The 26,007-nt window shown below is 53.7% G+C and overlaps 1 protein-coding gene across 19 annotated transcripts in view; it reads right to left on the bottom strand.

Annotated features, from left to right (window-relative positions):
• The window catches only part of AFDN (afadin, adherens junction formation factor), a 110,937-nt gene that overhangs the window by 8,414 nt on the left and 76,516 nt on the right, over positions 1–26,007 (bottom strand). For 9 of the 19 annotated variants that reach the window (XM_042253722.1, XM_042253732.1, XM_042253726.1 and 6 more), the window contains 11 exons: positions 25,466–25,664; positions 23,224–23,327; positions 20,641–20,727; positions 10,889–10,954; positions 10,667–10,740; positions 10,177–10,295; positions 8,617–8,811; positions 7,919–8,010; positions 7,436–7,621; positions 5,265–6,182; positions 3,338–3,373 (listed from right to left, as the gene is read on the bottom strand). In XM_042253722.1, the coding sequence (XP_042109656.1) occupies positions 3,338–3,373; positions 5,265–6,182; positions 7,436–7,621; positions 7,919–8,010; positions 8,617–8,811; positions 10,177–10,295; positions 10,667–10,740; positions 10,889–10,954; positions 20,641–20,727; positions 23,224–23,327; positions 25,466–25,664 (2,076 nt within the window). The remainder of the gene's footprint in view (positions 1–3,337; positions 3,374–5,264; positions 6,183–7,435; positions 7,622–7,918; positions 8,011–8,616; positions 8,812–10,176; positions 10,296–10,666; positions 10,741–10,888; positions 10,955–20,640; positions 20,728–23,223; positions 23,328–25,465; positions 25,665–26,007) is intronic. The other 10 variants (XM_042253727.1, XM_042253728.1, XM_042253735.1 and 7 more) reach the window with 2 other exon arrangements.

Below are 26,007 nucleotides of genomic sequence, written 5' to 3'. Positions count from 1 at the left end.
GCTACAGGATGAAAATGCCTCAAGGGACCTGGAAAAGCAGGTGTGACTGGCAGAGAGCAGAGTCTCTCCATCACACCCACAGGACACAGCGACTTCTGCTGGCACAGCCCCCTACCTCCCTACTTCAACGAGGAAGCCGGCAGAAGTGCCTGCTCCAGGGAGGCACAGAGACAGCCCCTAGCCGGGATCAGCTCGCTAGAGCGTCTGCAGCACCAGTGGGGGCATCGTCAGCACAGATATGAGAAACAGCTCCCAAATAAGAGTGACGAAATAAAACAGCAATTGATCACACTAAGTATCTCCAGAAAGATAACGTATGGAAGAAGGTAAAACTGCAAGAATGCAACAGAGACTCTTCTGTTAGCTAACAAAATACAAACCAACTCATTACGTCTGACCTTTCCTACATCTAATTAGAAACAAGTTCCGAGCAAGAAAATCCATATACACTGAACTCGCGAATGAATTCTTTCACGTTAAATAGAAATATAATTTGAAGAAGTCAGAATAATTTAAATTCTCACAACTACTAAATCTAAAAGCAAGCGTTTTTCTCTTAAAAACCTTCCTCTTCTAAATCCTGATGTTATAAGGAGACTTCTGCCTGTGCCCAGTTCACCGGTTTCTATTTTTAAAGCAGCGAGTGAACCAGGGTTATTATAACTAAGGCAGTTTCCTTCCACTATTTGGTAAGCTGTTTTGGGTATTTTATTTTCAAAACAAACTTTTGTTTTTCACAAATATTCTGCTTTACTCAAAAAACAAGTAAACAAGAAACTAAAAACCCAAAACACATAAATGAGAACACAATCTCTTAATTTGCTCCGAACAACAGATCCAGGTGCTACACTGAACTGTATAGTTCCCTCACGTTTCACAATAGTTGGAGGACACCTCAAATTAAGTCAGAAAGTTAATGACTCTGAGCACCAATGACAAGCCACACGCATAAACACTGCAGCTAAATGGAGAGAAGACAGGCTCGCTGTTTCACCCTGAAGGATGGAGAAGTCGCACGCTACCAAAGCAGCCTGGCAGGAAGCTGTACTGGGGGAAACACATCTCAACAGATCAGACAGTAATTCTTACAGAGAGTCAGCCCAGCCCAGACCCCAGTCACTGAAACCAACTATCGTGCTGGGATTTAAAAGCAGGATGCAAGCCTGAACCAACTTCTTAAAACACTGGTGCAGCCCACATTTCCCAGAAAGATATTTTCAGGGCTTACAAAAAATAGTATGCTGAGATTTCTCTGTTTATATTTTTGTACCACGAAAATACACTATTACACTTTTAATTTACAACAGAAATCCCATTAAGGCAGACAATCACACTGAAATATCTGAGTACAAAACAGGGTCAAATAGCCCCTACTTCCTGACATTTTCTCTGAAAAGCAACTACAGGCACACGACCTGTAAGAAGCCTCTCTCCCTGCGGGCCTTGTCTTATACTCCTACCCATTAAAAATGTTCACTCTAAAGAACTTCATAGGGGCCCAAGAACGATGACGCATCCTGACCAGCCAATTATTAGGCCGGGACTTTCCGACCCACCCTGGCAAACGCGGCTCCTGCCTCGCTTCACAGAGGAATCTGCTCGAGGTGGTGAGGGGCAGCGCTTGGGGAGGGGGGCGGACCCTCACTGGGCAACACGGGGCGCTCACCCTCAGCCTGCAGGGCTCCCTTCCCCTTCTCTTCAGGGGAAGATACGTGGACCCAGAGCTCCAAGGCAAGCCTCCAGCTGCCGAGACACTGGCCACAGAGAGAGCCCGAGGTGGAGCTCCCCGCACCCCACGCAGACTCCCGTGGCTGGAGGCAGCACCCGGGCAGAGTGGAGAGGGGGGAAGTCAGCTCAGAACAGGGGCAAAGTGGTCAGGTGGGCGCGTGCACACAGGAGTCCAGGGTGGGAGACACAGGATAGAGTGCAGGCGGGGTGCGTGGGCCATGGGCCTGGAGGCAGCAGGCGTGGATGGAGGGAGTGATGGAGAGACGGAGACAAGGCAGCCCTTCCGCTTCTCTTGTCACCATAGCAACCAGCAGCCACGCCTCTGCCCCTGGGGACGCGGCAAGAACTCAGCGATAACATTAACACCTTCAGGGTAATCCGGCTAAGAAACCTGGTGCCCACAGTCAATAGTAACACTAGAAATAATTATCTTTAAAGAAACAAAGAAAAACTCTGAAGTAGTCCTGTGAAACAAAAATATCAGTGCACCCCATCCTAACAAATTGTGACTCAGCTGTCACACACCCCACAGACATGGGACTCTCTTGGGGCCCCAGGTCGGCCCGGCCTACACGCATGTGATAAGGACATGGGAAGTGGAGAAACAACGGGAGGTGACTGGTGCCCCCACCCCGCTTCCTCTCCCCACAGACACCTTAACACACACAGAGGCAGAGAAGCACGCTTCCTATCTCTGTCTCTCATGGAAGAAAAAGTCAAGCTTAGAAGACAAGCCTTTCAGTCACCAAGGAGAGGAGGGGGTTCCCCTTTGCAGTGACACTGCCCCCGGGATATTTAAATTCAAAAAGCAAAACAGAACAAAAAAAGGAGGGCTGCTGTTTGGGGGAAAGGCCATTAAAGTCAAGCCTGGATTCAGATTTTTCTCAAAGGATGGTTAGATCTGGCCTTGCATCATTTAAAAGTTGACCAGCAACAAAGGCTACTTAAGAGTCAGCGTCGACACCCTGGTAAGAACATAAGTGACGGAAATCCAGTCGTCAAGCACAGTGGACCCCGTTACAACCCACTCAGTCTCCCCAGCGTGGACGTGAGACACACCACGGCTACTGTACGATGTGACTGTGTTTTTCTTAAGGAGCGGTTTTCAGCAATGAACTGGTATGGCTGGTAAGTTAAAATCATGTGATATAAAAGAAAACAGTAATGTTTACCAAAAATTCCTCTTTCTCTACCAATAGACAGTTACATCCTAATTGGCAAACAAGGTCAGAACCAGCTGAACTAAGCTTCTAATGATACTTAAAACATACTTCTAATGTAACACGAATGAGCCACGACTCCCTGCGAAGTTTGCTCTGTGTTTATGAGCACACAGGAATATACAGTATGAACTTTAGGACTAAAACTGGGTAAAGGTCAAAACCAAAAACAAACAGTAAGTAACACTTAAAATTAACAGAGAAGAGCAAAGGATAGCTACATCTAAACACACTGAGAGGCATGCTTCCAGAGTGAGGGAGCTACATACAGGTCCTGATCTAGACGCCCCTAGGACCAGATCTACTGGAAACATAAAGCCACCACCACTAAAGGAGGAGAGGAGATCAGACAGGAAAGAGGGACCCAAGGGAAAGAAACAGGAACATACCAAATCTAGAACAGAGATTGCTGGCACAGCAGTCTGCTGCAGGCAACAGAGAAGGAAAAAAAAGAAAGATGAAGTGTGAAAAACAGGCTCCGTTAGGACCTGGATCCGCCATCAGCACGCCTGCGGTTCTCATGCTTCATCGGTGCTTGAGGACAGCCCAGGAGAGAAGTCAAGACTAGACTGACTTCTAGTGCCCAGAAACAAGAAAGCGCCCACACGGTGTTAGATACTCGAGCTTCATTAGTAAGACACACAGAAACTGAAAAAGTAAACTTCCCTTAGCACTCTCACTTGGAGACTAAGATATCAATCTTAACATAATTAACGATAAACAGATATTCTTAACTAAATTATCATAAAGAACATTCTAAATAGCATGATTCATACTAAAAGGCTTTGAAATATTCAGCGTTTCAATCACTTGGAAAAACTGATAGACCTTCAATAAAAATTCAGTCTTCGGAGAAAAGAGTGAGTGTAGAAATACTGCAGCGTGGCTTCTAACTTTTTGCAAAGCGATAAATTTAATCATGCCCATTTGTTTACCATGAACCTCAGCTTCAGGCTCAGAGTTAAGCCTTCTTTGCTCGTGTGGGGCAGAGCCCGGGGCCCGCCTGCAGCGTGTCCCCTTGACTGGGTGCAGCAGGCGTGGCAGCCGTGACGGGCACACAGCTCTCCGCCTACGGACAGGGCCAGGGCGCTGCGCAGAAGGTGGGGACAGCTCAAAGGAGTCTTACGCTCCAAGTAATTACTCATCAAACAGCTGCTCTGTCAAAGGCAGCAGTCATTCTTGAGGAGGTGTACTCCTGACAACTTACCTAATAACGCAGTGTAATAGCTAACATTTAGACCTTTGTTTATGAAACAAGTTTCTCAAGAGAGACTCCAGCTGAGTTTTGGACTAAGTCATATGCATGTCTGTCTGCTAACATGTATCTAATAAGCGATGTATGCAGTAATGTCCCAGGCCTTAAGGGCCCACACTGCCCACTCAGGGCACACTCTGCCAAGGGTCTAGGGCTGAATTTCATCCTGAGCTGGAAAGATTCAAGGGTCTGACAGCACAGCCACTGGTTCAGGTCTCCAGTACAGACGGCATCAGGGGGGGAATTGGAAACAAAATCCAAAGACAAAAAGGACATGCCCTTTGCTGTCTTTCTCACAATATTGCATTATACTAAAAAATAAAAAAAAGAACATCACTAAAATTTGTTAACACAAAACGCTCACTAGCACTTGCTGCAAATTAACCAATAAGTGCTTCTCTGTCAACAGCTCTCCTGAGAGGGCAACAAAGGATATTAGATTTGGCATTTTAACAGTCTGTAGTGTCCTAAACTAATATGGATTTTACTTTCTTGTTTTATGTGATACAAAGGCAACAGAAGTTACTTTCATAAAATGGAAAACTGTAAGGTCCTAAGCTCTCAGCACCTTCACGCTGCCACTGAAACGATGCTCACGGGTTTAGGAGCATCCCCTTCATCAGTGGGCGGCACCCACAGAGTCTGTTTCTGGGGCTGACAACACACTTGACGCTGCGGCTGGGCTCAGCCCCACCCCGCCCCTCCGGGACCCCGGGGAGCCCGGATGGTGGAGACCAGGGGCCGCCAGTTTGCACAGCGCGCACGTGGCCCGGTGCTGCCGTCAAAGGCTTTCCTGCTCCAGTAGCGGAGCCAGGCAGTTAACAGTCTGGCCCACCCAGCCAGAGAGACACTGACTCTCCGGCCACTTCAGCAACCACCCCCATCACGGTGACCACTGGCTGTTAAGTGACTGGTCTCCACCAGCGCTGGCGAGAGGGCTGAAGCAACGGTTCAGTGCCCCGCGCACCGCAGGAACCGCGCGTCTCAGGAGCAGCTCGCCCTGGTCCCCGGGGACACGGCTCCCGCAAGGCGCCCGCCCGCCCGCCCGCCCGGCCCGTTACCCGCGCTCTGCGCTCGGCCTCCAGGCGCTGCATGAGCAGCACGGTGTCCACGTCATCGTCCTCCTCCTCCTCGTCGTCCTCGTCCTTCTGCTTGGACTCCTGCAGCCGCTTCTGGAACTGCCACTCCAGCAGCAGCTTGCGCAGCCGGTCGCTCTCCTCGGCCGAGCGCTCGGCCTTGCCCTGCAGCTCCTGGATCTCGCGGCTCAGCAGGTCCACGATGTGCAGCTGCTGCTGCTTCTCCAGCTTCTCGCGCGCGTCGCGCTTCCAGGGGTCGGGGGACAGGCTGTCCCCGGAGGCCAGCTCCTCCCTGCTGACCGTGATGTACTGCAGGTCCCTGCGCTCGATGGTGCGCGGCTGCTGCTGCGGCTGCAGCTCGCGGATCACCGTGTCGGGCGCGCGGGCAGGTGCGGGGGGCGGCGCGGGCGTGCGCAGCTGGCCCAGCCGGCGCTCCTGCTCCCGGCGCCGGCGCTCACGCTCCTCGTCCAGGCGCGCCTTCTCCTTCTCGTACCAGCGCTGCTGCTCCTCCCGTTTCTTGCGCTCGGCGGCCGCCTGCACCTGGGCGGCGGTGGCGGTGGCTGTGGCGGCGGCGGGAGGCGGGGGCGAGTCCGCGTCTGCGTCCGCCTCCCCGGCGTAGGACCCGGGCGGCGGCAGCAGGGCCGGGTCAGTCCGCACGGGCGGGGAGGCGGCCGGGGTCTTCCAGCGCCCAGGGCCGCTCTTGGTGAGCGTGGAGGCAGGGGTGCCCGCTTTGGAGGGGGGCCCTAGGTGCTCCTGGCTGGACGCGCCGGAACCCAGTGACGAGCCCTGGGTGGTAGGCCAGGCATCGCCACCGTCCGACCTGCGCTCCGCGGCCGCCTCCGCCCACTGCCGCTCGGGGTGGTAGGCGTCCTCGCGAAGCTCCTCCTGGGAGCGGGTCACACGCTGGAGGGAGAGAGGGGCGTGCACGCCTCAGCCATGGGCAGCCCGAGACTCCCCAAGGTTCCTCCCAGGAGAAGCGGGCGTTCGGTAAACTACAGTGAGGCCCAAGCAGGGGCCATCCCGCCACTCCCGCGCCCGGACAGGCGGCGACTGCCTCTGCCCCACACCCCCGGGGGCAGACGGGGTGCAGCAGGAGCCAGCGCCTGAGCTGAGCGGCTGGACTGACACCGTGAGTCCGAGGCGGCAGACCCCCATTCTGGCCTTCCAGGCCTGGCCGGACCCAGCTCAACTGCAGTCTCCCCACCGCTGCGATCCCAGGACAAGTGGGGCGATTACCTCCGCCCCACACCCCCAGCACCTGAAGTGAGCGAGTGGACTGCAGACACCCCCACCCCTTCCAGGCCCAGCAGGACAGTCTCCCCACCGCTGCGATCCCAGGAGGGCAGTCTCTCCGAATTAGTGGGGCACGTGATTGTCACCAAGCCTAGACTGTGCTACTTTTAAGAGAACATGTAACTTCTTTCCCCAATCTCTCCGGGTGGACGGTCACCTTTCACACATGGAAACACCCCGACAGCCTCATCCTGCTCAGCTTCCACCAGAGGAGGCCACAGCCACCTCCCTGAGGCAGAAACCAGGAGTGGGGGTGGGTGTGTGTGTGGGGGGGGTGTGTGTGTGTTGGGGGGGTGGGGGGGAGGCAGCAGGGGCCACTCCCAGTAAGCATGGATGGTTATCCAAGTTAGCTGCTAACTTCATAAAACCCCAGGCCGTGGGTTTGGCCCAGAAAGCCCTTCACTGTGGTCACCCTGCCTGTCCACCGGAAACTGCCACGTGCCCAGCACACAGAGCAAGGCCCGGCCCTGGTGGGTGGAGCGCCTCTGATCCGGTGGCGCGGGCCCCCAGCGCCCTGCCTGCTCCTCCTCCAGCCGCGGGCTGCTTCAGCCCCACCAGCGGGACCTGGGTCTTCTCTGCCTTCCTAGGTACGGAACAGCCACGTGCCTGGACACCATCCCGGCTCTCAGGCTGCCTCCCACAGTCTAGGAACCTTGCCCCACAGACTGCAGCCATTCATTAAGCGACACTGAGCGTGTGTTAAAGCCGGCACACGTCAGGACAGGGCCCTTCCCTGGTGACCTCAGAGCCCAGGACAGAGAGGCAGCGGCAGCCCCAGCGCTGCTCTACAGCGAATGCTGGCTGTGCCCGTCTGCCCTCTCGGGCCTTCCTGGGGGCGGGGGACACCCGGGCCTGCCTCTCACCTGGATGGCGGCGCTGGAGTGGTTTCCGTCTGCCAGCACCTGGGGCTTCTCCTCAAAACCCAGCCACTGGCTCTGCGGGGGCGCCACGCGGTCCTGTGACTTGGAGGCCGGAAAGGTGAAATACTCCCTGGTGGACGTCTGCGTGGGGATGGGATAGGCTTCGGGGCGAGGCGGAGGCGTCTGCTCCTGCAGAGGGGGGGAGCAGCGTTTAGCAGTGTGTACCATAGGCTGACTTAACTTCAGGGATCTGTGTTAAAATATAATCTGTGTATTTTTAAAAATGTTAAAAATGTGAAGTGTTCAGTCCTATACTGAGAATAATAAAAACATTTTCTTTTGTGCTGAGTTACTAACTTAAAGCTTATTGACCCATTATATTAAAACCTTAAAACCCAAACACTCAGGAGCCACAACCACTGGGACATTCTCCCAGAGGACGCAGGCACTCAGGGAAGCCCGAGTCTGCCTGCTCATCGCCCAGACCTCAGCGCAGAGGTTCCCTGTGGAGACAGACGTGATCTTGGCTGCTGTTCCCGGGGGATACGCGCTCTTTCCGCCAGGACTGGGAGGCTGATCTGTTGGTGGGAGACAGGAAAGAAAGTTCAGCGTTAAATAAGCACCCCCGACATCACGGCATGGGAGCTGTACACGGGCAGTGCCCGTGTCGGTGGCGTCACTGCCATGAGGAGCGGAGCCCAGACCTAAAGCCCGGGGCCCTCGGAGGTGGGGGCTCTTCAGTAACCGGACCAGAGCCCCGAGTTTCCTGCGCGGACCAGGGCCGGGCAGACATCTCCAACTGTCTGACAAAGGGCCAGAAGGGACGTCATGTCAGGCTTTGTGAACCTGGTACCTAGACCACAGCCTCCTATGCCGGCTGCTTCCTGTCATCTGTCCTTCACAGCACAGAGAATGTCCGCGCCCGCGGGGAGCCGGCCCCCCTCTGCCCGCGTCAGTGCACCTGCCTAGGCACCCCGTGAATCAAGGTCCCCAAACCATCCTTTAGCGCCTGTTAGAACGTTAGTTGTGACGTCCCTCAGGAGAAACACACCCCAGCTGGCTAATCTACGGAGGCGAGAACAATCTTTATTGACCGACAGCCCCTGGAGTGACGCCCCCCCACCCCTGGCGGTGAGCAGACGTGTGTGGGGCAGGCCTGGGGAAGGGCCACAGGGCTCCCTCACTTGCGACATTGGGGCTGGAGCGGTGGTCCGCCCTGTGCTTCATCAGCCGGTCATCGCCCGGCAGCTTCTTGGGCTCGCTGTACTCGGCCCAGGGCGTCTGCGGGCTCTCCGGGGACCCGTTCTGAGTCGAGTTGTTGTACAGCTCAAAGCCTTCGCTCTTTGGTCGGGGTTTACCTGACCCACGGCGCTCTGAAACTGAAGTCAAAACACATTCAAGACGTTATCGTTTGTTCTCGATTCTATCTTAAATACTGTTTAAAGGCAATGTGATTTACCAACATCTAAAATTCCACGGGTAAGTTGGTTTCTCAGCAGCAGAAATGAGGTATTTTTACAGGAGAGCAGAGTCTGTCTAATGACTCTCTAGAAAGGGCTTCAGAGAAAGCAACACGGGTGAGCAGAGTGCTCTCAGAGCTCTTCAGGGACAAGACCACCGTCACTGGGACATCCTCGCTGAAGCGCAAACACCCCTCCTGCACTTATAAAGCCTGCATCAGCTCTTCGCTCACTCAGGGCATCCTCCTCCTGAGCTGCTCTCATCTGCTGGGGTCACTCACTCCTTACACTCTGCTCTGCCATCCTGCCGCCCGACAGCCCTGACGTTTGGCTCCAACGCTTTCTCTCAGTGATTCCTAACTCATCATCAAGCTTGCTTCTTTTAAATGACTATAAACTTGGGAATCAGAACACCAATACGTTAAGTATTATGCTATGAAAAAAGAAAAAAAAAAGAAAATAGTGCTGTATATGAAGGCCGTGCCTTTTGCTTGTCTCCACCCACAGCAGCCCAGGCTCTCGAGTGAGCCAGATGAGGCCAGTGCGAGGCCAGGCCCTGGGCTTGCCCAGGGTACCGACCTGCTCACCTACGGTGAGCCAAGGAAATGCAAAGTAGACAGCAATTTCTAAGATAATGGGAGTCAGAACGGTTTTCCCCTGGTTTCTGAACTAATTCTTTAAAAAGCCTGACATTTATATTGACTTTTTTCTGAGGTTTTTGATGTACCTACAAAACCACGATTCTTATCAGCAAATTATTATTCAAAAATTGACCTCTTAAGTAGACTCTCCCTGTAACAATCATGTCCTGTCTCAGAGCATGTGAGCCTGACCTAACTGTTTATGAACAGTCCTTCAGGAGAGAACTCTGCTTGTTCTCTGGACACCTCACATCCTGTGTCTGCCTGTCAGAGCTGAAAAATCATTCTTCCACTCACGATAGACCGAGTTCCCTGAGTGCTGGCATGGGGGACACTGGGGTCCCCCACAGTCACCAGGCCTGCACAGGTGCGGTGAGGGGCTCTTGGGAGACCAAATAAATCAGCACCGTGTCTGAAGGCCGGCTGGCCACACCTAGCCTGGGCCCTGGGAACCCATGTGCTTGCCATCCTGGGCTCCGTGCTCGAGGGTGCTCGTCCTCACGCTCTTCTCTAGAATCAGGACAATGAACACAACAGGGCCTGCCTCGAAGGGTCTGTGAGTGTTGGAAGAGGTCATGCCGGCTGCCCGGCCCGCAGCAGGCAGGCGCGGCCCGTGAAGAGACGGCCCCTCCGCCCCCCTTACTTCTCTGCATCATAGGGGAAGGCTGGTTGAGCAGGGTGGCGAGGCCGTGGTAAATGGCTCCTTGCTTCGCTACTTCGAGCGTCACGACGGAGCTTGTCCTTGTCATCAGCTCTGCCGCCCTGGGAAGAGAGGTCACAGGGTGAGAGTGTGGGCAGGTCTCCCGTCCCCAGGGCAAGCCAGGGTCAGAGCGGGCTGCACCCCACGGGCCCCTGCTAGTCTGAGCCGGGGTCTCAGGCGCCCTGCCTCTGAGGACAACTCTGCACACAGCTCTTCTCGCTGTCTTGAGAACAGTGAGGCGACCTGCAGAGACTGCAGCACCCGCTGGAGGCAAGGACGCCTTTCAGAGTAAAGCACACACTCTGCTAGGTCTTTTCCTCTGAAGGAGGAAGGGCACAGCTTTCAGCGTGGATTTTTGTCTTCTAATTCCAAAATTTAATGTGAACTACACACCAGAAGTGCATACTGTCATCTTTAAACAAATAAATGGTACCTTTCTTGAGAGAGTCCCACCAGACTCCGTCCGTCCACGCTGAGCAGCTGGTCACCTGCGGCGAGCCGCCCGTCCTGAGCACCCCAAGGCATGGGCAGGTGAGGAGGGGGCGACAGCAGGGGAGAAGGGGGGGAGGAGGCCAGCGGTGAGCACACTCAGACTTGACCTTTTGACAAACACGCAACACGCTGGGGGCTTTCACCTTAACAACCATATACCCACCACGTCTGCGGCGCCTCCTTTCACAACGGACTTGACGTAAATCCCAAGTTTGTCTTGACCAGCGCCCTAAACAAAGGTGAGGAAAAACGCCACGTTGGAAACACAGTGAGAAACACAACACACAGAGAGAAGAGAGAAATGCCCGCACAGGTGACCGGAGCGCACACAGAGAGGAGAGAGAAATGTGCGCACAGGTGGCCGGAATGAAGCTCTCAGCTCTTGTTTTCACATGAAAATTAGAAATGCAAAAAGTGTATTAGTAGAATGAACACTTGGGTAAATATAAGGAAACTCACAGGAAATGTACCTACTTTGTTTTCAGATTAAGAAAAATTACTCCTGAAATCTCATGGACAGAGGACCCTGGTAGGCTACAGTCCAGGGGGTTGTAAAGAGTCGGACACGACTGAGCTACTTCACTTTCACTTTTCTTTCACTCCTGAACACTCAGTCAATTACCAGTCAGCTGGTGGACTGCCAAAGACCCGCCAGCCTGATGGCAGGGACGCGCTCTCTCCCAGCGGGTGAGCTGTGCTGAGACACGCGCAATAATCACTTCAGCACACATGCAGCTCACCCGGGGTCTGCGCTCTAGTGCTCACCCGCGTCCCTCACACCCTTACTCTTTCACTGTTGCTGTTGTTCAGCGCTTTGTGACCCCATGGATGGCAGCCTGCCAGGCTCCTCTGTCCATGGGATTCCCCAGGCAATAATACTGGAGTGGGTTGCCATGCCCTCCTCCAGGGGATCTTCCTGACCCAGGGATCAAACCCAAGTCTCCTGCACAGCAGGCGGATTCTTGACCACTGAGCCATTTGATAGGCCCTATTCTTTCTGTACACACAGTTTAAAATTCAAAACAAGAAAAATCTTGCTGTTGCAAATGACGAGAGGGACTTCGGCAGAAACAACTGGAGAAAATACTCCACGCTGCCTCCATTTAAGGGTCGTGTGCCATAATGCTAAGGAAGTCCTGAAGCTACAAGGCCCCCCCAGAGGAGGCATGCAGAGGTGTGGATGCCACTGGATGTTTCTATCAATATCCTACAGCTGAGCGTATTTCTTGGCTTGTGAACCTATGGTGTCACAAAAGCATCAATATAAGGTATCACAGAAAGTTATAAAGATGGTTTGATAAACGACTTAATGGACACATTTTCCTACAGCGCCCTGGAACTCCATAATCTCCACGTGAACACTCCCTTTCCCCTCTGGTCAACAGAATGGGCCAAGGACCGTCTGGAGGCTCCTGGTTAGGGAGGACTGAGCAGAGACCCTGCTGTGAGGCCGACAGCACCCCCCGCCCCCCGAGAGCCCACCCCAGACCCCCGTGCCTACACACCCGCGGACGGACTCCATAGACGCTCCACGCAGCCCCTAGGCCCCCCCGCTTTCCTGACTCTTCCCCTCAAGACCCGTCTCTGCCCGTCTGCCCTGACCTCGTCACTGGTCTCCAGTCTGGTCCAGACACACGAGCGGTCCCTCCACACGGCGCAGTGCCCCCGCCTGTGCCAGGCCCCTCTGCCACACGTGCAATTACTGGGGCACTTGGGAAAACTTGCACTTTGGGGGTACATCTGAGGCTTCACACACACACACACACACGCACGCACACGCACACGTGCACACACACACGTTTAGACGCGCGTCTGTATCGTCACTCGATGGGTTTCCCAGGTGGCGCGGTGGGAAAGAATCTGCCTGTCAATGCGGAAGACCCGCGCTCGACCCCTGGGTCGGGTTGGTCCCCTGCAGGAGGGCATGGCAACCCGCTCGTGTTCTTGCCTGGAGAAGCCCATGGACAGAGAGCCTGGCGGGCTACAGTCTACGGGGTCATGAAGAGTCGGACACGACTGAGCACACGATGAATGAATCGCTCAATACTGGCAACTCTCTCAAGTTGAGCCCATCTCTTAGCCAAGAGTCAACAGACACAGCTTCCAACCACCTTCAATGACACCAGCACGGTCTTCCCTGAACCTGGGCTGGGCTCAGCGTCAGACGGCTGAGGGGAACCACCTCCAGGGCAGCCCCTAGGGCCCGCCTCCCACACAACCTGATCATACGGCTTCTCCAACACTGTTCTGTGCTTCTGTGTAATACATGATTCGGTACCTGATCCAGCTGTCTGAAAAACAGTTTCGCTCATCCCACAGTCAGTCACAGAATGCCTGCATCGCCCCACCTCCTTAGACACGCAGACAGACAGCACCCCGGCTCCGATGCAGCTCCTGCTCAGGCGGCTTTCTCTGCGCCTGTCAGACCCTGTTTCTGATGGGGCACCGAAAATCCCTCTTTTCCTGCCATTATGCCCTTTTAACTAAACCAGATTTTTTTTAAGGCTTTTAATGCATAATTACTTTCTTCTTCTGTTCTCCATCCGACTCATAGAAAAGCAACATTTCTAAACTTCAGACGCCCAGTTCTCAGTGCGAATGAAGAGACTACATTGTCACAAGCACTGCTCTTGGGGAGTGCAATACTGTCCTTGTAGTTTAAATGGTAAGAACCGCACTTTTAATGAGATAATCAATTACCACCATCCATGACTAAAGAAATCTCTAGCAGTAATACCAGCAACATAGTATTTCTAGTAAGGCTGCTGTAAAAGAAATATCAAATATATACTTTCAGTATGTATGGATATTTTAATATGAATGAATATTTTATAACAATCACATCAAGACTTCCTCCCCCATTTCTGGTATACTTTATAAGAGGATTATTAACAAAGGAAAAATTTCATTTATTTAGGCCAGCTGTAATAAGAAAAACTTTAATCTTTCTAAGGTCACAAAATGGAATGACACAGCAAACAGCAGGAGTCCAGTCCTGTCCCCTAACAAACCGAGGCCTGGCGAGCACGCTTCTGCTGCACACCCGTCCGTGAGGCGTCTGTGCGCTGCAGCGCCCCGCTCCCATGGCCGCGCTCCACGCCTGCGTCCTGCTCCCGCCACTCCACTCAGACCGGCCATCACACGCCACCCTAGAGCAGCACACAAGCTTCCACTCCGCGGACTCCGCATGGACCACGGCCAGCAGGAACACCGCCTGAACCCGACCGTGTCTTTAAGTAGGTAGTTTACCACACGTCACATGCAATGTAAAATTTAATAAATCTAAGTTTAAATATGCAAGCAACTGATCCTGTAATATAGATATCTGACAGCCTTATGGAAAATCTGACTGAAGTCACATCCGTAAACAAGCACCAGTTTACACTGTGAATTTCAGAACAGTCCTGGCGAGACACGGACACTCTCCTAAGGCTGATCCACTGGCTCCTCTATCCAACCTGCCTTAAGAAATTCTTCCTGCAGGCAGCCCCCTGCCCCCAGAGGCGGCCAGCTGCCTGTAAGCAAGCAGATAGCCGCCTGCATGGGGCACCCACGTCAAGTGCAGGCCCACCACACCGCCACGTGCCCCCTTCCACCCCTCAGCCATGCTCCTGCCACACACAACGGCCTTCTGATGCAACAGGTCAGCCCAAATCCTCTGATCATCTGCCTCCTGGGCTCACCAGCCCACCCACTCTCCCCACCTGCCCAGGCACGCCGCCGCCCCGGCTCACTCGTGTTCCCACGGCACCTCCCTTGTTCCTGAGGTCGGTACAGAGGGCCCTCCCCCGCTCCCTTCCAGGGGAGCTCCCAAACCCCTGTAGTCAGGCCAGGGCAACGTGGTTGATCTAGATGCCGCCTGAATGAACACACCAGTAGGTTACGGAGCAGTTGCTAATCCACTATCGGTGAGTGACGACACAGTACTGATGACCCCGCAAACTCCTGGTGCAGAAGTGAGAACCCTGAGCATTTCTGACACCGTTTGCCATCCTCGGAGGGACAGCACCCCAGCAATGAGAAACACTGCTTTTTACGTGATGGGAATTTATCTAAACTCCAAGTGACAGTCATTCCTTTTAATTCCAAATAAATTCAATTTATAAGTATATGTCATTGTGACAAAAGGTTTACATCTGAGGAAAAAAAGGACCTCAATTCAAAAGACCACTAGCATCTAAAAGGTCTATTTAAGGCTGGTCATAAGAACTGACTTTAATAAAAAGTCACTGAGAAAGCACAGTGAAATATGATTGCTTAAAAAGACTCCTGGGGGTAGGGTAATAGTCTAAGAGGTGTCCAACCTCTGGCTGGCATCTGAGCCTTCCAAATGTGGCCTCAACCTTACACTGTTTACCTGGCACACTCTCTCTGTGTGTCTCATGTCTGTCAACGTGTCGCCATGCCCGCACACCTGCTCGACTCTGCAGTGACCGCCCCTGGGGGGCGCCCTGCTCTCTGGCCAGGCTCCCGCCTGTCTCTGCCGACTCGAGTCTTACCCGTATTTCACGTGTCGCTCACAGTTATAAACGGACCATAAAAATGTGTAACTGCAACTAGTGTACAGATGAATCACAGGCTTTCTGTGAGCTGCTACGACCTTTTTAGCCAACCCCAATACATACATGACATCAACAGTACATATATTAAACCCTTTCAACCCCAAAGACCACAACCTTCGATCCAGCGCCTGGCTAAGGTGACCCAGCACCTCAGTCTGGCCAGGGCAGGCTTGGCTGGACCGACCCCGGGACCCAGGGGACAGGGAGTTGGTGAGCTCTGCCTGGCCCCTGCCCACCGCCATCTGAACTGGGAGCAGGTCAGCTCTTGGAAGGAACCAGGACAGAGGTGTTCCTTGACACTGCTGAGCGCTCTCGCCACCAGCCGCATTTCATCTGAACAAAACTACTACAGACTGCGGTAGAAGATTCAGCAACACCAAGTTACTCTCAGAAGCATTAAACCACTCGTGTCCTAGTTCTATACAATACTGCACACACTAGCCCAGTAAGACTGGACTTACAAAAAAAAGTATTCAACAAATTCCACTAAGTTCCTCTTCTATTTACATATGCACACAATTAAAATTCATTTGCTGGTAACTCTACTTTTTAAATTGACACATAAAAATAGGGCCCAGAAATTACACCTTCTTGCTGCTAAATCAAGGCACCCCACCTGTCATCAAAAGAACACAAAGATGAGGACCTAAGCGCCGACCAACAGCCAACAGAGGACCACAGAGAGCCTCCAGACGCTGGCGACGCCGCGTCAGCGCTGGTGTCGGCCGCCACCGAGGCCAGGGTGCGGGGGTGGGTGCGTTCCGACTGAAACTCGGAGTCCAGAGCAAAGTCCCCCCAACTCCAAAGACTGAGTGGGAAGCGTCTACAGTCTCTCCAGCAACAGAGAGACACTGAAATCACGACTGAAGGAGACACACTGTTGGTTTCAGTTTCCCTCACTGTTTTAATGCAGTTAATAGAAAACTTCGATTTACCTACATGGCCTGAGTTACAGGACGATGTTACCCCAAAACTAAGCTTTTCATAGTAAACCTATGTCATGAGTAACCACAGATACTAGCAATAAATCCGTAATTATGCAGATAATTGTGTAAAAACAAACTCCTCCCATAACGCAACATATATTCTAATATTACACACCTTGATTTCCAACCGTGAGAAGAGTAACCACGGTATAATAACTAAAGGCACGGTGTAAGAAATTTCAGTAACTACTTGCCTAAAGAGATCTAAACTGCATTTACTACTGAAAAAATATCACTGTGTTTTTGGTCTATTTGTATTTTTACCTATTGGGTCTGCTTGTTATTTATGAAATCAGAATGAAACACTGTTCAGAATTACCCACTCCCCATGTGAATACAAATCAAATTCCTTTTTAAAAACTCCCTTCTGGGAAGCGGTGATGTATTCCACGTGTATCAGGAAGGACAACTCCTACTGGATGCTATTTTGTAATTTAACTCCACGTAAATACCAAGTCCCCCTCCCAGAGGCTGCTGAGGGTGACAGGCAGCCCAGCAGCCGCTGCCAGCCTCTGGCTGCGCAATCTGGGTTTGGACGGACCGCCAGAGGCCGCACGAGCCAGCCAGGGCACAGGAGGAGGTCGGGAGCCAGACTTCGGACCTGGAACCACGAGGGGCACGCCCGTGTGAGCCCAGGATTTCATCTGAAAATGCATCTTGGAGCTGCTTTCCTTTCCCTTAGGAGGGAAAGGAGGCCCGAGAAGGAGTCTGCGAGGAGGAGGAGGAGGGGGAGGGCGGCACCTCACCTGAGTTTACCCGGGGCAGGCACGCGGGGACGGCGGGGCCGACGGGGGCGCCCGGACACCGGCAGGGCCACGCGTACTTCCCAGCACGGTCGATGTGCGCACCTCTCGGGCAGCTGCCCTGCGCTCCGAGGGAACGGCCGTGAGTCTGGAGGAGGCCGCCCCTCTACCTTCACAGGCACCTTGGGAAAGACTGGAGTGCAGGTGCGCTCACCTCCCACTCAGAGACTCTGTCAGAGGGGCCCACACTCCCAACATTCCAGCTGCAACTTCCGACTGAGCGTGGGAGTGTGATATGACTAACAGCATAAAAACATCATTACAACACAATCCAAAATGGAAAAAAAGGCAGCAGCAGAAGGAAGACGGAGCTGCCAGCCAAAGAGCATGAACCCAGCCCATTGTTCCCAGGCGTGGAAACGGGCCGGGGCCGGGATGACCTAAGAGCCGGGCGTGTCCAAGCTCGCCCGGCTGTCAGGACAATGCTCCGCCGCCGCCGCCTCGGGGTCCGGAGCCGCTGCTGCTAGTCAGACGGGAGTTCTAATCCATGAACAACTGAGGTTCAGACTAGAGGTTCAACAACACCGCCTCGCTTGTGCTCTCTGCTAGGAGTGACCTCAGTTCTGAGACAACTGGTGTCAAAACGCAGGCCCAGGACACTCCCCACCCTGGCCCCCTGCACGGCCCCGAGAGGGGAGCGCCCCTTGGCCTGCAAGGTCAGGGCTGCGCGCTTGCTTCCTGTTTACGTGCAGCGCAAGCGAGGAGCAGCACGCCATCCACCTCCCCATTCTCCAGGACAGAAAGGAGGCAGACCACACAGCCTCCGATGCCGGGGCCCCAGACGGGCTGCAGGGGACCATGGGGTCCTGAAGGGTGCAAGGCGGGGTCTCCAGAGTGAAGGTGCAGCCTCCCGAGGGTCTCAGAGTGTCTGGGGCTCCGAGAGGGAGGTGAGGACGCGGACGCCCAGGCAGGCATGCCACTGCGGGGAGCCCTGGCCCCGGGCGGGGCTCTCAGGACCATCCCTAGGGGCCCCCCACCACGGCCCTGCAGCCGGACACCCCACACCGTCTTTTTCTACGGAACCACCAGGGGAAAGGAGGTTCTGCTTCAGAAAACTAGCATTCCTGTCTTTCAGTCCTGCAACTGAGTCAGTGTGTCAGACACCCAAGAAACGTGCACCTAGGCCATGAATGCAAACAGAGGGAAAAGCCTTGTTTACACACTTCACCGTGAGAACAGAAACAAACCGTCCAGATCCGAAGCAGCAGCCATGTGGGGACGTCACACGACCCCCTGCGCTTCCAGGGAAGGAGCTGAGCACCTCCCGGGTCCTGATGTGGTCGCTCCCGCCGGCTCCCGGCGAGGACGTGCGAAGGCCCAGGAGCCTCACGAACTGAGCGCGGCTCACACACACTGGTCCAGTGGGGAGGAAGCGACGCGTCCGTGAACACTGCTTTCACCCTCTCCTCTCTAAGGCACAGCAATTTTTCTAAGCTAACTAAAAATTTTAAAAACTCAATACTAGATACAGTTAGACCACAAGCAAGATTCAATCAGCCATTCATTTCTAGTAAAACAGTAAAACCTCCTAACGAGCACCCTTCGAACTGTCACTTTCACGCTAGCAGAAGAGACCGGCTGTGGACAAAGCCTGCAGCCAACGCCACCTGAACGGCCAGCGTCCTGCCTTGTGGACATTCTTGTGTCTGTGCTTAGCAATTGTACAGCAGTTGCGACCACTGTTTCCAACAGCACCCACCATACCACAGCTGTCCTTTTCCCATATAAAGTACGAGCAGCCTCTCATTCCCCGAGCCCTGAGAAGCCGCGGCACGGAGCCGCAGAGCAGCCAGCACCGGGGTGTGAGCGTGAGCTCCCTGAGCCGGGCGTCGCCAACAGGCTGCAGCAGCTCTCGGGGTGGACAGCGGCCACCGGCCACCGGGGCCCCGAGGAGACTCACCGCAGGCTCTGCTCTCCCGACAACGGAGAACCACATCTCTCTCGGGCACATGGACTCTCAGGCGGACCACCACTGCCCGGTCCCCGCGGTGGCGACGGCCAACACACAGCTGGTCTCTGAAGACTGGCCACCGCGGGCATTGAGCAACTCCAACCAGCGCCCCGGCAACCTCAGGCTCTTACGTAACCAGGCAGCTCAGATTCTCGCTTACTTTGTACTTTATTAAACTTTAAAAAGAGTTAGAAAAATAAAAAGGAGGAAACAGTTTCTATTTTAAAAATCCAAACTAAACAGGAAGCGCCATGCCGGCCCTCAGCTGAATGAGAGGCAGCACCCCGACCCCTCAGCCCCCCGGCAGGCTTCCAGCGTGGACGGCGCGGATGAGCCACGGCATCTGGATTCCATAAAGTGGCCGCAGCTGGGAGGGGCGCCGGTGGGCTGACATCAGAGCCCTCCAGGCGCATGGTCCCGAAGCCACAGGCTGACTGGGAAGGCAGAGGACGGAGCCAAATAATGACACAAAGGCCCAGACAGCTCACAGGGAAAAACACAGCACCTACACTCCAGTCGGGGCTACGGGGTGAATCCAAGATGGGCTGACAGGGGACCGTGTGACCTCGGGGACCAGCTCTAAGGCCCCCAGGCTTCTCCCGGGGCTTGAGCTGCAGCCACGCCCAGGGCTCCAAGGTGGCCCAGCAGGGGGCAGGGTGGGCCCATTGGCACAGACCCACGCTGGGCACCAGCAGAGCGCCGCCTCGCAGCGTGTGTACAGCACACGACTTGTTTTCCCTGCAAGTCCTGGAGAAACTACAGCTGGGCTGGAGAAAAGCAGATTCGATCAAGCAGTCAAGCCCACAGGTGAACAGACTCCAACATATGCCTTCATGCCTGAGAATGGCACACTGCCCGGTTGCCGGGGCACAGCCTCTGAGTTACTGCCTTTACAGCACCTATAAGCCAGCACAAGTCTGTATCTCTGCCTCCTGCCCTCTGGGTTCCACACGCTTGTATCCAACACAAGCAAACAGGAAACCACCCCCAGGCCTGCAGCTGCCTGCTCCCGCCCGCCCCACCCACTCCGGCGTCCCGAGCACCACGCTCAGGACCTGTTCGGAAGGGGTCAGCTTGAGTCCTGGCCAGTGGGCTGGGCCAGGCGGCCCTGGACAGGGCCTGGGACTGCCTGGACGGGCTGCCGTGCCCTGGAGCACGCCTGCTGCCGCGCCCCGGCCCCTGGCTCCAGGCCTGGCACATTAGTCCTCCCACATGCCCCTGCCCTGAGATCGCAGCTCCCGACCGTCCCCTTGCTGTTTCAAACCCTTGACCCTCTGCGGAGCAGGCTCCACCTGCGAACTGAGTGTCTTTAAAAGGGAAGAAGCCCCCTCCCCGCTCCGCTCCCCCGGACACGACTGGGGCACAGCTCCCTCGCTGTAGCTCCCAGCACGCCGCGCGTCTGGATGGGCGCCCAGTGGCCCCCTGCAGCCCAAGCCTGCTGGGGGACAGGGGCCCAGCAGCCCCTCCATGCACGGGCTCTGGAGCAGGTATCCCAAGAACGCCACGCGCACAGCACTTCATTCCCAGGCCCGGTCCCCAGACGTGGAACGGGACGCCGCTGACTCAGGCTTAAGGGACAGAAGGTGGCAGCCCGCGCCCCAACCCCGTGCTACCTTTGCAGCGACAATGCTAAGGCCCATTCCGTTCTGCTTTTTGAGGGTCACAGTGATGATTTCAGGTTCTTTACGCAGAGGCTGTGCCTAGGGGTGAAGAGAGAAGTTTAATGAGGGCTGAAACCAAAGAAGAAACAGAAGCAGTAAAGACCACGCCTCGATGGGGTGACCTGGTAAAGGAAACCCCATATTCTTTCTCGACTCCAGAGCCGTCAAGAGAATCACCACAAATGCTAAACATTTACATGCTATTTAAACACCTTAATTTACAAAACAAAACAACCCTGGCATCACTACCATGTAAGAAAAACTTGGTCTTAAAGACAACATTACAATTTTACTTTATTATCTTTTAAAACAAAATTACTGGACATTTTTTGAAGAAACTTAAACTTACTCTATACTACCCAGGGGGAGGACAGTTATAACAAACATGCTCTCGCGTCTCTCTATCTTGTGAAAAGTAAAGTTGCTCAGTCGTGTCCAATTCTTTGCGACCCCACGGACTGTAGCCTGCCAGGCTCCTCTCTGTCCACAGATTTTCCGGGCAAGAGTACTGGAGTGGGTTGCCATTTCCTTCTGTGGGGATCTTCCCAAACCTGGGATCGAACCTGGGTTTCCCACACTGCAGGCAGACTCTTAACCATTTGAGCCACCACAAACCTATCTTGTGAAAATTCAATAGCAAAAATACACTGCCTCAGCCTTCAGGCAGCGGGCCCCAAGCTCAGCGTGCCTATGTGAGGCCTGTGGTGGGGGAATCGAGCAGAAGGGACGAAGTATGTGCCCAATAAGGCCAGTTCCCAACAGATCCACAATGAGAAAGGGAAGCCATCCCCAGAAGTCACATGGTCTACGTATGTCCTGCCTCACCTGAACAGGTTAACAAAGTAGAGGCCCACACACTGGGAATTCAGTTAATTATACATGTAAGTATAAAGGCATACTGCCAAAAAGTGATTAGACACACAGCTTGTTTGTTTGGAACCAAAGTCTGTATGGTAATATTTTAAGGGCAATGAGTAAGATCAGGCGACAAAGCTTCTACAAAGCATCAGGACCTGAAATCGACTGAGGGATCCATAAACAAACTAGAAAGATAGGAAAAAAAAAAAAAATCAGTGATTCCATCCAAGGTGCTTGTTTTTCTATAAAACTTGGAAACTAGAAATTGCTGCTATTAGCTCAACAGCAGCTAAGAGCAGGCACGCGTGGCACAGTCACTGTGATCTCCCTGGTGTGACAGCGATCACCAGCTAAGGCAAGCTTGGAGATGCTCAAATGCAAACCAAAACCGCTCAGTTTTTCTACTGAGCAAAAACAACTGCTTTGGATTTAATAAACAAAACACACATCCACCGTTGCCTTACGTTTAAGTACTGCCTCCTCACGTGATCTGTCTTCTTAGAAACTAGGTGAGAACCAGGTGTGCGGTTCTGAGTGATCCATGGATAATTCAGGAGGTCACCACAGGAAGCTTCTAAAGCTCCAGAAGACTCGTGGTCGTTCTTCATAGCCAAGAGCCCCTAACCATGGTCCCTGCAGGGAACACACTGGCCCCCGTCCACCGTTACCTGCCAGACAGGCGGCCACACCTGCTGGGCTCCTCTGAAGCCTCGAGTGGCTTAGAAGTTAGTTACACTTCAGGGGAATGAGACGGAACAATGACGATCCCAGAGAAAAGGCTTGACTCACCTGTGTCCTCTGGGCTGACGTGCAGTGTGCGGAGGAAAAGACAACTCTGGTCTGACATCCCTTTCTAAGACATGGCGAAGCTCCTTTTCTAGTCTAAAACTCTCTGCAGGAAGCAAGGCAAGGTTTCCCCTAAAATCTATGAGCCAGGAAACACTAACGGGACTGGCCAATCTTTCACCAAGAGATAAAACATCAGAGAATGATTTGGTACCTGGCACCCACTCCAGTGCTCTTGCCTAGAGAATCCCATGGATGGAGGAGCCTGGTAGGCTATAGTCCACGGGGTCACAAAGAGTCGGACACGACTAGGCGACTTCACCTTCACCTTCACATAGCTAAGATAGGGCAGGGGCGTCTTTGGTGGCTCAGATGGTAAAGAATCAGCCTGCAAAGCAGGGGACGTGGGCTCAATCCCTGAGCTGGGAAGACGTCCTGGAGAACAGAATGGCTACCCACTCCAGTGTTCTTGCCTGGAGAGTTCTGTGGACAGGAGCCTGGAGGGCTGGAGTCCACGGGGTCATAGAGAGTCGGACATGACTGAGCTTACCTAACACTTTCACTAAGACGAGGTAGAATTGACTAGAAAATAGAAAATATTTCTAACACAGAAAAATTTTTCTAATAAAACCCATTAAGATTGCCATAGTAATGTATTTTAAAAATACGTGTGAGGTTTAACTGCGGGTATCAACAGGCATCATTGTTCCCCTCCGGCCTCTCTGTGTGGGCTCTGGGATCTGAACTCTTTGACCAGAACTGAACCTGTGCCCTGCTTTGGGAGGGCAATGTTTGTTTACAGATGAAACTGCACAGACACAGCCAGGCATCTTCAAACCGAAAGGAGTCAAGTTTCCTTCCCTGGCCCGCCTGCCACCTCACGGTACTCACCAGTTCTGTGTTCTCCCGCAAAAGGTGACTCTCGTAATCTGCGCCTTCAAAGTATATCGTCCAGGTGCCCGGGGAGCGTGGGTGAGGAATTAACCTGCAAAACCCTGGGGAGAAAAACAGGCAGGCTGTGAGCGTGAAAAGCTGCCACGTCAGGCAACACAAGGCGCCGACCGCACGGCGCTCCCCTACAGCCGCGGTTGGCTGTCTCCAGGCTACGACCTCACTCTCTGCGAAAAGTGAGTTAGCAGACATCTAACATCACCTATTCATCTGAACACAGAACCTGTACACAAACGTCTGCATCAGCTTTATTCGTGATTAAAATCTATTTGTTTTGGCCCCATGTAATTCCGACACCAAGCAGAAAAGCGCAGCTGTTCCCTCTTCTTCACCCGGGACAGCTTTCTTCCTCACGTCTATGAGAAGTTACCAGAATCTCGCCGAGATGCTTCCTTGCAGATCTGTCTCCTCCGCTCAACTAGGAGCTCCTCAGCCAGGCTGAGAACCCCTGACAGACAGAAGGGAAGGACAGAGGGACCCGAAGGCAGCTTTGGTAGAAGCCTGTGGGCAGGCTCGCCCCCAGAGTCTGTGATTCACTCCAGGGGAACAATGATCCTGGGGAAGGGGGCCTCCTCACTCCTCTCTGTCATTTCCTTAGAGGTCACATTTACATTTTTTCGAAAAATGTGACAACATTTTAAAGAACATCTTTAATGTTTTCAACAGGAACTACTGACATGTTTACAAGACTGAGCCTGCGTCATCCCTCACTTGTCAGATCTTACAGGGTCTTTCAGAGATTTTGTGACAAAGTTGTATCACAAACACAATCCTTTTCTCTCAAGCGGTCTTATTAGCACCAGCTGACCATTAGGAAGAGCACACTGCATGCTGGGTGCCCCTGGCACCGGGGGTCCTGGCTGTCCCACGGGGGTCCTCGCTGCACCCCCGCCCCCAGCAAGGATCACCTGGCTAACTCAGGACAGTTATGAGGCTGTCTGTGGTAGATGAGAAAAAGATGTCACAAACACTCAATTATAATAATGACATAAATGAATTTTATCTCGTTTTAGCCTTTCATTTTTTTAAAAGTCACTGTCTCAATCCAGTTTTGCTGAAATATCAGCTATCCTTTGTTTCTCTCCCCGCTGTTTTAGGGAATCATAACTATCACGGTTCTGAAATGTTGATGACTTAAGACTTGCTGAAGGCTTGGGTGGTGATTAACATTTTTTAGCAATAAAGTATTTTAAAATATTTAATTTTAATTTTGGCTGCACTGGGTCTTTGGTGCTGCACAGGCTTTCTCTACTTGCAACACGCAGGGGCTACTCTTTGCTGCAGTATGCAAGCTTCCCACTGCAGTGCCCTCTCCTGTGGCAGAGCACGGACTCTAGACTTGGGGGCTTAAAGTGGTTGCAACCTGCTGGCTTGCGGGCCCCGTGGCATGTGGCATATTCCCAGGCCAGGGATCGAACCAGGGGTTGTCCCTTGCATTGCAAGCCATATTCTAAACTGCTGGACCACCAGGGAAGCCCAGCAATAAAGGAATTTGTCTACTGTTTTTCAGACACACAGCTTTTGCACACTCAACAGACTGCAGCTTGGTGTAAACTTTAATTCCACACACAACGGGAAACCAAAACCTTGATGTGACTTGATTTTCTACAACACTCACTGCCGTGGTCTGGAACTAAAGCTGCAAAACCTCTGAAACGTGTCCTCCACACACACCACACGAAGGCAGACAGACCCAGGGAAACGAGCTGCTGCATCGAGTGTGCGCGCCCTCGCCACACGCACGGGCTCACCCTGCGCTGCAGCACCACGGGGCTCCACTCCGGCCTCAAGACAACCGTGGGGGGGGGCACTTGGCTTGGCTGCGCCCACCGCCCGGTGGAAGGTCAGAGTGACGGGAGGCTGGGGGCTTGTCTGGCCCTGCTGCTGCCTGCTCTGCTTGGGTGGCACCGACACACGGGACGGACGGAGCCCCATGCGCACACAGAACTGGAGAGAGGACAGCGCCAGGGCCAGTGAGCAGAGGCCCCGGGTGGCCGCACTATGCCTGGCTCTGACCCCACGTCACCACCGACCGCATCCCTCCATTCCCCGGGCCCCGACCTTCCCAGAAGCGCACCGGGCGTGCACACATGGGGTGGCCTGACATATGTCAACACACAGCGAGCACGAGGCCCGCTGTCACGCAGGGAGTGCAGACGCCCGGGCTGGGAAGGCGACCCACCTCTCTGGCAGAGAGGGTCCAGGAACTCCTGCAGGCCACTGGGGACGTTCCTGACGACGTCACAGGAGTAGCCGTCCTCGGGCAGGAGGAAGGGCAGCTGCAGGTCAGGGTCCTCCTCCAGCCGCACCTCCCGCCCATCGCTGCGTGCAAGTTCGTCCGCCGTATTCTCAGCCACGGCCACCACGTTCGCGATCAGGTCCTGCTCAGAAACAGATGTGGGCTTGGGAGACGCTCGGCACGCGGTGTGGCTGGCCAGTGACGACCAGACGTGCTTGGTCACGCGGGGTGTGGCCACACACACACAGGGTGCCTCCCGGAGGGGAAGCCAGTCCATCTGCAGCTCAGACCGGCCTGGGGAGCAAGTGAGCACCAGCACAGCACACATGCCCACTGTTTGCGCTAAAGATACTATGAATTTGTGAATAAATATCTGTAGTTCTAAACAGAAATTGTTTGATTGCAAGAAGGTCTTTTTCCTTTTCAAAAATAATTTTTCCTTACACATTGTTTAAACATCGAGTTGCTGATAACTTTATTAAAAA

The sequence above is a fragment of the Ovis aries genome, chromosome 8 (genome assembly GCF_016772045.2).
Source record: "Ovis aries strain OAR_USU_Benz2616 breed Rambouillet chromosome 8, ARS-UI_Ramb_v3.0, whole genome shotgun sequence".
Lineage (NCBI taxonomy): Eukaryota > Metazoa > Chordata > Mammalia > Artiodactyla > Bovidae > Ovis > Ovis aries.
Note: the sequence above shows the minus strand (reverse complement) of the source record. Positions and strands in the feature narration are given on the sequence as shown.